General features: G+C 41.2%; 1 protein-coding gene across 2 annotated transcripts in view; it reads left to right on the top strand.

The window, feature by feature from the left end:
* Positions 1-12,950, top strand: part of ATP9B (ATPase phospholipid transporting 9B (putative)) — a 581,467-nt gene that overhangs the window by 409,137 nt on the left and 159,380 nt on the right. For both annotated transcript variants that reach the window (XM_073631215.1, XM_073631214.1), the window contains exons 12-13: positions 4,201-4,361; positions 9,314-9,456. In XM_073631215.1, coding sequence (XP_073487316.1) covers positions 4,201-4,361; positions 9,314-9,456 — 304 coding nt within the window. The remainder of the gene's footprint in view (positions 1-4,200; positions 4,362-9,313; positions 9,457-12,950) is intronic.

The raw sequence follows: 12,950 nt of genomic DNA, 5'->3' as shown, positions 1-12,950 counted from the left end.
CAGTTTGTCATCACTTTCTCATTCGTTTTTCATCTGTTTTTACATTTGCCAGCTAGAGTCCTTAACCACTTGAGTCCCAGAACCCTTTTTTCATTCAAAAACAGACCATTTGATGATCATCAGTTTACATCAATTTTTCCATGCACTGATATCTGTTTTTTTATCCTTCAAACAGATGGATAAAAAAACGGACAAATGGTCCACATTTGTGAAAGGGGCTTAATCTTACTATTCTTGTGCTTACAGTTAAATTATTAAAGGAAGCTTGTACCAGGAGAAAAATGTAGAATGCCACTGTTGACCTACTAATGACCAAAACAAGAATTGAGGTCAAGAGTTCTGACTTGCTTTGTACTTTTTCTGGGCCTGGAAATATGAACGCCAGGCAAAGACAAGAAACTAGCATTTCTGTAAAGAAGGTTTTCAGTGGCATTCTACATTTTTTCTGTCAATATGGGTTTGCTTTAACCACTTGCTGACCACCTACTGCATATTTACTGAGGCAGGTCAGCTCTATTGCGCGAAATCAGGTGCCTGTACGTAATTTTGTGCAATAGCCACTGGAGAGCGCATGTGCACCACTGGAGGCGCGATCGCACGCTGATTGCACACAGGGGATGCCAGTCAGCGTGTCCGGCGGACCCAATGTCCGCTTATTGGGATTTTTTTACCAAAAATATGTAGCTGAATACATATTGGCCTAAATTGATGAAGAAATTAGATTTTTTACATTTTTTTATTGGATATGTTTTATAGCAGAAAGTAAAAAAATATTGTTTTTCTTTTTGCAAAATTGTTGCTCCTTTTTTGTTTATAGCACAAAAAATAAAAACCGCAGAGTTGATCAAATACCACCAAAAGAAAGCTCTACTTGTGGGGAAAAAAGGACACAATTTTTTTTGGGTACAGCGTCACACGACCGCGCAATTGTCAGTTAAAATAACGCAGTGCTGCATCGCAAAAAATGGCCTGGTCATTAAGGGTGTAAAAACTTCCATGGCTGAAGTGGTTAAGACAACGTGTACTAAAATAAGCAAATTTTAACCTTTTTTTTTAATATAATCTTTGGAAGAGAGATTAGAAGGTATTATTTGTCTACCTACATGGTATCTGCCCATAAGGTGATGCATAAATAGAAGCAATGGCAGGCCACAGTGCTACAGATGTGTTTGTTTGAGGTGACATCCGCCAGTCATTACCAAAGGACATGGGACACAAATTTTATTGGTGAAAATGGAAAACCTTTTTAAACAGAGCAGGAAGGCCCAGTTTTGTTTTAAACATGTTCTATTATTCAGGGGTTGTGAGGAGGACAAGACGGAACAAATACCATTAAATTAAACTTAGATAAGAAATTTAGACAAATGTTTGTAAAGGCTTTATAGATTTTCAAGGGGCTAGGCACAGCTAGCTTTGCTTTTGCTAAGCTAAACTTTGCAAAATTTGAATGTGAATGTCTACTGTCTTACTAAAATATTTTCGTTTCTTGCTCTGCCTTTTTTGTGCAGAGGTAACTTTAGTTATTTCTGGTTGTTTTTGTCTACTCGCTGTACAGTCTTCCCCTGCTATGATGCAGGCAAAAGTGTGAGGTAGCAGATACGTATGTTGCAAGACAGTAATTCTTTATTTTAATACAAAAAAAGGGCCAACTCCAGAAAAGCCAGATTAAATCATTCCTTTCACTTTTTAATGGGATTTGGATGAATAGAGTAAAATATGCACTTTGCATTCATTGATAGCATCTTTAGGTTGAGGTAATTGAGTCTTTTTTTTTCCTTGACTGAATGAATAATGACTTCATCTGATCCTCAGCGAGGCCTGAAACTTAGACCGCCTTTGTCAACGCAAAAAGATCTGGGCTTTGAAACATGCTCTACTTCCCTGGCTTAATTTTTCTTCATTTTAATCCAAAAACCTATTTTTCTCAATAATTCAAGCATAAACTATGTAGTAGTTGAAACAGCGGAAATTGCCAGATATTTGTCCTTGTTGGGCTGCATTTTAAATGCAGCTGATAAATCAGCCACTGTGGTCCTTTGCGCCTCCATTCTCAAGGGAAGGGGCAGCCTGTACACAAGCAAGTGTGGTGGAATTTGTCTCAAATATTTCACTATAGTTCTCTAAAAGCTTCCCATTATGTACCGGAATGTCATGTTGGTAGTCATACAGTGAGGGTTTACAGGAGATAAATAACTCACAGAACTTTTGACTCTTTATTTTTTGCTGAGCATTTTTATAAAATGGCCACATAATTCTTTTCTGCAAAAAAAAAAAAAAAAAATACTATTCATAGCTTTAAAAAATGTGGCTCCATATCTTCACAGCATGTCATACTGACCAGCTATGGGCAATGGTTTTGTACAAAGCAGCCCAATCCTCCTTTTTTCAGGTCCCTCCCCCCCTGCTGAATGCCCCCCCCCCCCTGCTCTGGGGGCACTCGTGCTTGCTAGTATCCTGAGATGCCTCTGTGTGTCTATGAACTCCCCTCACTTGCTGTGTTTGACAGCAGTGGGAGCCAATTGCTCCTGCTGCTGTCTCTCAGCCAATAAGGATGCAGAGACCCAGAAAAGCTTCTGCTCTCATGCACATCGCTGGATCGGGCTTGGGTGAGTATGAGGGGGAGGGAGGACTGAGAGGGGAGCTTCACACTGAAGGTTTTTTCACCTTGATGCATAGAATGCATCAAGGTAAAAAAAACCTTCAGCCTTTAGAACCACTGTGACTGCAGCAGAGAAAAATCAGGTCTCCTGCACTGCTAGACAGGTCCATGTTGTATGACAGAAGTGTGTAAATCTCAGAACTTGATGGAGGACTGAAATAGAAATCCTTTGGCAGGGTAAACAGCTCCCTTTTATGTATTTCATCTGTTATTTGTGTGTTGTGTACAATAGTTAGTTTGTGTCTCCTTCACTTACAAGCAGGACATTATTAGAGGGGTTTAATTTCCAGCTACATCTTTATAACACATTATTTTTATTTTTTAATATATTCGTAAAGGACTATGAATATAGATTTTCATGAATTTGCTGGGAATTGATACAATATTTTGTAGTCGTTGTAGTTAGATAAATAATTCTGTTTTTATTAGACATAAAGAAAACCAGTGCCCAGACCATGTAAACAACAATCACTGCCCAAATTGTAAGGGTTGGATACATTGCAAGTATCCTGAGGATATTAATGGAATATTGAAAATCTTTTCCCTTTGCGACTTTGCACAGGCTGTTACAGAGCTAAAGGTATTGTGTTGGGAGTCCGGGCAACCTGAAAGCTGTTGATCACCATTGACTCTCCCTGAATCTTGTGTCTACACTTTTGCTGTGCCCCTGCTTTCTCCTAAGCAAATGCCTCCCAAGGTAATGTGACCTCCCTGCAACATTTGGGAGCTTACTTTTAGGTTAGCCCACTTTGTCAGAGCAGATGAGCACACGCCTGTGGCTGAGTTTGTTTGCATTCCACATCCTGTCTGCCAGATTTTGTGGGTATAAAAACTGACCAAGATAAAAAGACAGCATTTCCAAACATTTAAATGGAAAACTCATCTTGCAAAAGTGGCCAAGAGTGAATAAGCCCAAATTCTTCTTTTAGTTTGCTGTGTGTACAATTATTTTAACCTGATCAATAATCCAATTATGTGCCTAACATCAAAATGAGTATGGGCATTTTTCCACAACTTTTTCTGAGGTCAAATTGAAATCAAAGGAGTCAAGCAGACTGGAAAATGTTTAAGAGTTGTTGCTAGCGGTTGTAGCATGTGTGATTTATTGAACAATATTATTTGTAGCAATTTTTTTTATCTCACAGCTTACAGAAAAAAAAATGTTCAAATGAAAATGTATTGTAAAGAGTCATAACGCCTATCATCTTAAAGTAAAGAAACCGTATATGTGTGGAAAGTCAAATGAAAATGCTTTGAAAAAGGATAAAACATAGAAATAAGATAATTTGATTCAGAATTGTTATGCGTGGCCTGTTTTAAACAAGTCTTTCAGACTTTTTTTTTTGTGAAAAAACAGGTAGGATAGCACAAAGATTTAATATTAATAGAGTATAATGGTGTCTTTTCACAGTGAACAAAACAATCTGTGGCATTTATATGTCTTTTTGGGTCATAGATAGCACATTAAATATATTTTTTATGCCTAAACTAGAGTTTATGAAATGTATTTTACCTTAAAATATGTTCTCTCTTTTGATCAGGTAGGACTATTGGACCTTGAACTGAACCAGTTGACAAAGGCGCTTTTTCTGGCTCTGGTGGCGCTCTCCATTGTAATGGTAACCTTGCAGGGGTTTGTTGGCCCATGGTATCGCTACCTCTTCCGGTTCCTCCTTCTATTTTCCTACATCATTCCAATAAGGTATGTGTGTGTAGCAAAGGCAGGCAGGGATGTCTAATTTCACTGAATGTTGCATTTTTTTGAAATATACACTTGGCTTAGATTGTGAAGGAAATTGATCTTATCAGGAAACAGAGTGAGAAAGTGCTTGCAAATCTGCTGATTCTTGAGAGTCCATTGCAAAAAGCAATACTGTTTTATTTCTGTGCAATGTTCATTTTACTAAACTAATCAGGATATCCAATCCATTGTAGAGCATGAATGTATTTATAAGGTTCTTTCACCAATTGTATGATAAAAATATTGAACACTACATATCCTGTTGTTACACACAGCTATTTCTAGCCTACAATATTCGTAGATATTGTGTTGTATCATAAATGAGTAACTCCTAGAATGTTAATGCATTAAATTTATGAGTACAACCCTGGCCAAAAGTTTTTAGAAAAACACAAGTATTAATTTTCACAGTCTGCTGCCTGTTTTTATGATGGCAATTTGCATATAATCCAGAATGTTATGAAAAGTGATTAGATGAATTGCAATTAATTGCAAAGTCCTTCTTTGCCATGAAAACAAATTTAATCCCCCAAAAACATGTCCACTTAATTTCAGCCCTGCCACAAAAGGACCAGCTGACATCATGTCAGTGATCCTCTCGTTAACACAGGTGTCCGTGTTGATGAGGACAAGGCTTAAATCACTCTGTAATGCTAATTGAGTTAGAATAACAGACTGGAAGCTTTAAAGGGAGGGTGGTGCTTGAAATCATTGTTCATCCTCTGTTAACCTTGGTTACCTGCAAGGAAACACATGCGGTCATTATTGCTTTGCACAAAAAGGGATTCATAGGCAAGGATATTGCTGCTACTAAGATTGCACCTAAATCAACCATTTATCGAATCATCAAGAACTTCAAGGAGAGAGGTTCAATTGTTGTGAAGAAGGCATCAGGGAGCAACTTCTCCCAACCATACAAGAACAGTTGGTGACGAACAATGCATTTTCCAGCATGATGGAGCACCTTGCCATAAGGAAAAAGTGATAACTAAGTGGTTTGAAGGACAAAACATCGAAATTTTGGGTCCATGGCCAGGAAACTCCCCAGACCTTAATCCCATTGAGGACTTGTGGTCAATCCTCAATAAGCGGATGAACAAAAAAAAACCCCACAAATTCTGACAAGCTCCAAGCATTAATTATGTAAGAATGGGCTGCCATCAGTCAGAAACTTCAAGGAAAGAGGTTCAATTGTTGTGAAGAAGGCATCTGGGCACCCAAGAAAGTCCAGCAAATACCAGGACCGTCTTCTGCAGTTGATTCAGCTACGGGACCGGGGCACCACCAGTGCAGAGCTTGCACAGGAATAGTAGCAGGCAGGTGTGCATGCAGCTGCATGCACAGTAAGGAGAAGACTTTTGGAGAATGACCTGGTGTCAAGAAGGGCAGCAAAGAAACCACTTCTCCCCAGAAAAAACATCAGGGACAGGCATTGGACTGCTGAGGACTGGGGTAAAGTAATTTTGTCTGGAAAAAAAACTTGTCCGGAGAAGAAAAGGTGAGCTCTACCATCAGTCCCGTGTCATGCCAACAGTAAAGCTTTCCAAGACCATTCATGTGTGGGGTTGCTTCTCAGCCAAGGGAGTTGGGTTCATTCACAATTTTGCCTAAGAACACAGCCATGAATAAAGAATGGTACAAAAACATCCTCCGAGAGCAACTTCTTCCAACCATCCAAGAACAGTTTGGTGGCGAACAATGCATTTTCCAGCATGATGGAGCACCTTGCCATAAGGCAAAAGTGATAACTAAGTGGCTTGAAGAACAAAACATCGAAATTGCCAGGAAACTCCCCAGAACTTAATCCCATTGAGAACTTGTGGTCAGTCCTCAATAGTCCGGTAAACAAAGAAAAAACACAAATTCTGACAAGCTCCAGGCATTGATTATGCAACAATGGGCTGCCATCAGTCAGGATGTGGCCCAGACATGGATTGACAGCATGCCAGGGTGAATTTCAGAGGTCTTGATAAAGCAGGGTCAACACTGCAGGTATTGACTCTTTGCATAAACGTAATGTACTTATTGATAAAAGCCTTTGACACTTATGAAATGCCTGTCATTATACTTCAGTATACCATTGTAAAATCTGACAAAAAGATGATGCTGCAGACTTTGTGAAAATTAATATTTGTGTGATTCTCAAAACTTTTGGCCAGGGCTGTAGTACTACTGAATATAAGAGATTTGGCCTGCAAGAAAATACTACTTAGGAATGTTGTTCAGATAGGGTGTGTTACAGAGTGCATTTGCAACATCTGATGTTTGGGGTGTGAGATATGACTATAGCTGATATGTAATATAAGTTAAAACATGTTCTTATGAATGTGTTTACATGAGCCACTTGTGTCTTTTAAAATGTACATAGGAATATAATTAAGTAGCGTCATCTAGACTAGTGATTTTCAATCTGTGTTCCAAGTGTTAGGTGGTGTATGGCCACGGTCTGGAACACAGTGGTGTCAGTTGATGTCAGCTGTGTGTAACAGCTGTTAGGGTCCTTTCATACTGGGGCGAGGGCGTTGTCGGCGGTAAAGCGCCGCTATTGTAAGCGGCGCTTTACCGTCGGTATGCGGCCGCTAGCGGGGTGGTTTTACCCCCCTGCTAGCGGCCGAGAAAGGGTTAAAACCACAGGCGCTTTGCCGGCGGTATAGCCGCGCCGTCCCATTGATTTCAATGGGCAGGAGCGGTGAAGGAGCGGTATACACTCCGCTCCTTCACCGCTCCGAAGATGCTGCTGGCAGGACTTTTTTCCCATCCTGCCAGCGCATCGCTCCGGTGTGACCTTAAGGGTCCTTTCACACTGGGGCGGTTTGAAGGCGCTATTGCGCTAATAATAGCGCCTGCAAACCGACCCGAAAGTGCCGCTGCTTTAATTCCAGTGTGAAAGCCCCAAGGGCTTTCACACTGGAGCGATGCGCTGGCAGGACGGGAAAAAGTCCTGCCAGCAGCATCTTCGGAGCGGTGAAGGAGCGGAGTGTATACCGCTCCTTCACCGTTCCTGCCCATTGAAATCAATGGGACGGCGCGGCTATACCGCCGGCAAAGCGCCTCTGCAGAGGCGCTTTGCAGTGGTTTTAACCCTTTCTCGGCCGCTAGCAGGGGAGTAAAACCGCCCCGCTAGCGGCCGCATACCGACGGTAAAGCGCCGCTTACAATAGCAGCGCTTTACCACCGACAACGCCCCTGCCCCAGTGTGAAAGGACCCTTAGGTCTTTTGCTGATAGTGCCAGAAATAATCAGAACATGGTGCTGTAAACTTAACATAAGTGGCACAGTACTGGTGATGCTGGAGGGGAACAGCCTTCCCATGTCAGTCTCTATCAGTTGCCAAGGCCTAGTACTTACAAATGGAGCTTCTGATCATTAGGGGAAACACTACATGATCACAAAGTGTTCACAGCAGTGTGGTCCAGATGCTATTTAACATACAGGTTCATCTGAATTGGTTCACTAGCATGTAGGAAGAAAGGTAACAGACTTACTAGACATCTTGGTGGTATGGTTTATACAGTTAGCACTGAATAGGGAAAGGGTAGGATTCAGTAATCCGTTTTTTTTTGTTCCAGTGACACAATTTTGGATTTTTAAAATTAGTACCCAGGAGAAAGACAGCAATAAATAAAAACGTTCCTACCCAAAATTAAAGAAGAAAGACTTTGGCCTTAGATACACTTTAAAGTGTTAGTACCCGAAAAAAAGTAAAGGTGAACCAACACCGGACACCCCCGCTACCCCCCTTGTTCCCGCTATATTTAACTCTGTGGTTGCCGAGACTTCAGCAACTCCACAGCTGCTCCAGTGGTTCAGGGATATGAAATCCCTTTTCTTCTTTCTGTTCTGTTCTGTTCTTTTCTAGGATGGACTAGATGGATTCCAATTGTCCACTGTTTTTAGGTGTCCAGTGTTAGTTCACATTTACATTTTTTCAGTGAACTAACCCTTTGGGAACATTTTACATCTGGAAAGTAAAAAAACAAAAAAGAGAGAAAATTCACTTTCATGTTGCTTTAGCTAAGGCCTTTCTTTTAGATCTTCATTGAGGAAGAAAGACTTTGGCCTTAGATACACTTTAAAGTGTTAGTACCTGAAAAAATGTAAAGGTGAACCAACACCGGACACCCCCGCTACCCCCCTTGTTCACCGCTATATTTAACTCTGTGGTTGCCGAGACTTCAGCAACTCCACAGCTGCTCCAGTGGTACGGGGATATGAAATCCCTTTTCTTCTTTCTGTTCTGTTCTATTCTTTTCTAGGATGGACTAGATGGATTCCAATTGTCCACTGTTTTTAGGTGTCCAGTGTTAGTTCACATTTACATTTTTTCAGTAAACTAACCCTTTGGGAACATTTTACATCTGGGAAATTAAAAAACAAAAAAAAGAGAGAAAATTCACTTTCATGTTGCTTTAGCTAAGGCCTTTCTTTTAGATCTTCATTGAGGACCACTGATACGTTTAGGTCGGGTTCACACCTATGCTAATTCGATGCAGGTTTCCCCGCATCGAATTTGTATAGCAGGAGAATGTGACTGGTTCCCTATGGAGCCGGTTCACATATCTCCGTTGTGGCTGTGGAGCACACTGCACAGAAACGCTGTGCATCTTTGGCTCTGTTTCAGGGCCGAATTGAGGCAAAGATTCTGCCCTGATTCATCCCTGAAACGGGGAACAGGGATGGAGAGCGTTGCTGTGCATTCCAAGGCCGGTTTAGGTGTGAAACAAGCCTTACTGGTGGCAACACCTAACATTTTGATTGTTTTAGATCTCACACAGTGAAAGTGAGAGGGTCATCTGCAGCTGCTTACTGTGTGGGGGAAAGAGGTTGTCATTTCCCATTCAAGGATAGTGATAGTGTACTTTTTTAAGTTATTTTCCTAGGACTATATAAATAAACCATTATTTTCTTGGCAGTTTACGAGTGAACCTGGACATGGGAAAGGCTGCTTATGGCTGGATGATCATGAAAGATGAGAATATTCCTGGCACTGTGGTGAGGACTAGCACCATTCCTGAGGAGTTGGGACGCTTGGTGTATTTACTTACTGACAAAACAGGTAACCTGGACCGACTACAGTATGACACTTTTTTTTGCTGGAGTACATTATGGGCTTCTCTTTTTTTGACTTAACACATACCCTGTTCTGTTCACAAAAAATTCACAATGGTGAGTGGCCTGTTAGCTGAGAACAATAATGGATCGCCAGAAACGTTCCTGGTATTATTGGATTAATTGCTTCTGTGTTTGTTGGTTAAGGTTGGAACAGATTTGATGCCCAGCCGTGTCACTCATTTACAGTGTACCGTGAATGGAAAACTACAAGGTCAGGCAGCCTTTGCGGCTGTTTACTTGTAGTTTTCAATAAACTACCATAGCGCTGTGGTAGTTCATTCTCTCTTCCTGTCAGATTGTATCTGCTTGCCCATATGGAATGTACAGTAAAACCTTGGATTGCAAGCATAATTTGTTCCGGAAACATGCTTGTAATCCAAAGCGCTTGTATATCAAAGCGAATTTCCCCATATGAAATAATAGAAACATAGATGATTTGTTCCACTACCATTTATTCATAGGTCTTTCAGTTTATAGTCCATATAAAAAGATTATAGCAATGTGATAGGTCGTGTAATCATGAAATGTTCATCCACAAATGGCAGCCTCCACAAAGGGATTAGCAGCAAAATCCAGCAGGAGCTACAGAGTATAAAAGAGAAGAGAGGTGCCTCTAAGTGCATCAATATGGTTACATTTAATGTAGAGGTACAACGTTTAGAAACTTACATGGTTGATGAATAAAAGAGGCACATCTAAGTATGCAGGCATCCGGGGTAAAGCTGTCCACATAGAGCATTTTCCGCACCACCGGCTCTCATCGCTGTCTATCTGCAGTCTGCAGGCTGCAATCGTGACCGGGAAGACTACCCTGCAGTAGAGCGATCTGAAAGGGAGGCTTGAAGTGCTCATGGAGCTCAGTGTAGAAGGGATGACGTCAGTGGCAGTGCAGGGGATGGTCTATGTGGACAGCTTTACACCTGGTGCCTGCAAACTTCGATGTGCCTGTTTTAATCATTAACCATATGAGTTGCTAAATGTTGTACCTTCATTAAATGTAGCCATATTGCTACACTTAGAGGCACCTCTCTTCTCTTTTATACTCATTGAAGCTACTTGTATATCAAGACATCACTTGTTTGTTAAGAAAAAAGGAATTAAAACATTTTGCTTGTCTTGCAAAACGCTCTAAAACAAAGTTACTCTCAAACCAAGGTTTTACTGTACGGGCAAACAGATACACTGACAGATCTGCTGGAGACCTGCATGGCACCAGCGATCTGATCACTGGTGTAATGCTTTATAGGCTCCAAAAAAAATAAAAAATAAATGCACAATTTTTTACCTTCAAAAAAGTGCATTTATAATTTTTTTCTAAAAAGTGAACTTATCATTTAATGATTTTCTCATGAACTTATTCTTTAATGATTTTCTCAGGCAATAAGTGCAAGTCTCACTTGGATAACATTTTTGTTTTGTTTTTGGAAATGGTTATGTGGGTGACTTTCACCAGTTTGGAAGCTGCAAGCATAAAATCTACTACTGGTGTGAAGTTTAATAGAATGAGATTTAGCTTTGTGTCTAGAACTACTTTAAAATGTTTGATTTTGCTTTATTTAAATAATCATTCATGCAGAATTTGCTTCTACCCCATGTGATATTGTGTTACAACTCAGTTCCTTGCCATGGATCACATTATTTAATATGTCCTCTCTATTGAAAACTGTGTAAAAGAAAGCAGAGGTAATTGCTAGCTATCTAAAAAATTGATAACAAAGCGGAATGTAATGATCCAGGAAACATGGCATATCAGGGTTACAACATTATTGGTGTACATCTAAATTCATGTACATCATTGTTGCATAGCTAATACTTTTATAGCTGTGTAAGCATGGAGGGTATATTATTCATCTATTATTCAGTTACAGGAGCTATTTAATGAACTTTGATTCCCCTAAATTTGTCTCAAACATGCAATTTGACTCTGCTGCTTGAACATTTAGATATCAATTTCATGGTTGTAGTGTATAAAATCTTCAACTATGAAATTGGATGTAATCTTATATAATTAATTATCAAAGATTGCAACAAACACTCCTAAGTTTGATCAGAAATGGTTTAGAAACACATGTATGTTTGTATTAGAGGTCTGAAATGCTATCAAGAATCTGTTGCAATACAAAGTAATTGCCTCTGCTGTAAATTTTGAAGACAAATTTTTCCACAATGCCTGTAGCTACAGATGTGAGTATGATCTTGTTTTAAAGTACTTTACTGCATTTCTTAGTATGTGCAAATTTTTCTTTTTTTTCTTTTTTTTTTTTTTTTAAAGCCCATGACGTGTGAAACACACTCAAAAACTTCACCCGGTGCCAAAAAAATGTGCACACAAAGAGTGAAACACAAAAAAGTGCAACGGGTACACAAGCCCTCAAAAATCAGAGGGCCTTGCCCTGAATCCCCCAGGGCGTTAGGCTCCTGAAGGGGACAAGGGTACTTACACTTGGTCCATCTGGCCGAAACCAGACAGACCCCTTCCTCTGGAGGATCTGCCGAAACAGACCCACCCAAGTACTCGGTGGGGCTCCCCCAAAGGGAGACCCCATGAGAGAAAGTAAACTAAGCCAAAAGGCCATGTCCACCCCCTCTCAAGACTTTCAGGGCAGGCCCAGTGCAAAACCCTGTACAAACACAAAAATACAAAAACATGACACACATAGGAAATAAATAAAAAGAAAGTGGGAAGAAGGAAGTAGAGGAGAGTGAAAAGGTGGCCATTGTGCAATACAATGGCCAGGCCCTCCGGCCAGGAATAAAAAATTTCTCCGGTCCCAGCCAAAAGGCCCGGCCCAGGAGACAGGTGCTAAAAAAGCGTGTAATGGTGCAGTGATCGTGGTGCCACAAATCAAAGTGACCCTCACTCACAGTGATTTTATGGCACCCCTGGACTGCCTCTCCAGGGGCACATACACCATAGGCTTTCAGTACCAACCCAGACCACAGCAGCCCCCACCCCAGCCAGGAAGGCCTGAGGTTCTGGAAGCCCAGTGAGAGCCCTTTGCCATCAGGCTCCACCGTTGCTCCCATCACTCCTACCTAATTACATTCGGGCAATACTAACCGCTCCTCCCCCTCCAGCTAGAGAGGAGCCGGTGTTCTCTCCCGAAAAACTGACCGGAGCTAGAGCTACCCCAATCTAGGCCAGAAGGGCAGTGACCCGACCTTCTGGGTCAGACCCAATGCAGCACCCATCCTCACCAGGAGCACCCTTCCGGACGGCTCGGACTCGGCCCCGCTGATGTCTCGATGGGTGTCCAGACATGGGCACTGCCGAACCGCCCTTCCAGGTCCAGTGACACTATTGGATTTGCATGTGCCCTCCCCACACTTGGGAGTAGCACAGCGCCTCCTCTGGAAACTGATAAGAACAGATACTACACTTGATCTTAGCCAAAAGGAAATACTTTAGTCTGGGCACAGGTTCACTTTAAGCTGCTT

Source organism: Aquarana catesbeiana, linkage group LG05 (genome assembly GCF_042186555.1).
Source record: "Aquarana catesbeiana isolate 2022-GZ linkage group LG05, ASM4218655v1, whole genome shotgun sequence".
NCBI classification, from domain to species: Eukaryota; Metazoa; Chordata; class Amphibia; order Anura; family Ranidae; genus Aquarana; species Aquarana catesbeiana.
Note: the sequence above shows the minus strand (reverse complement) of the source record. Positions and strands in the feature narration are given on the sequence as shown.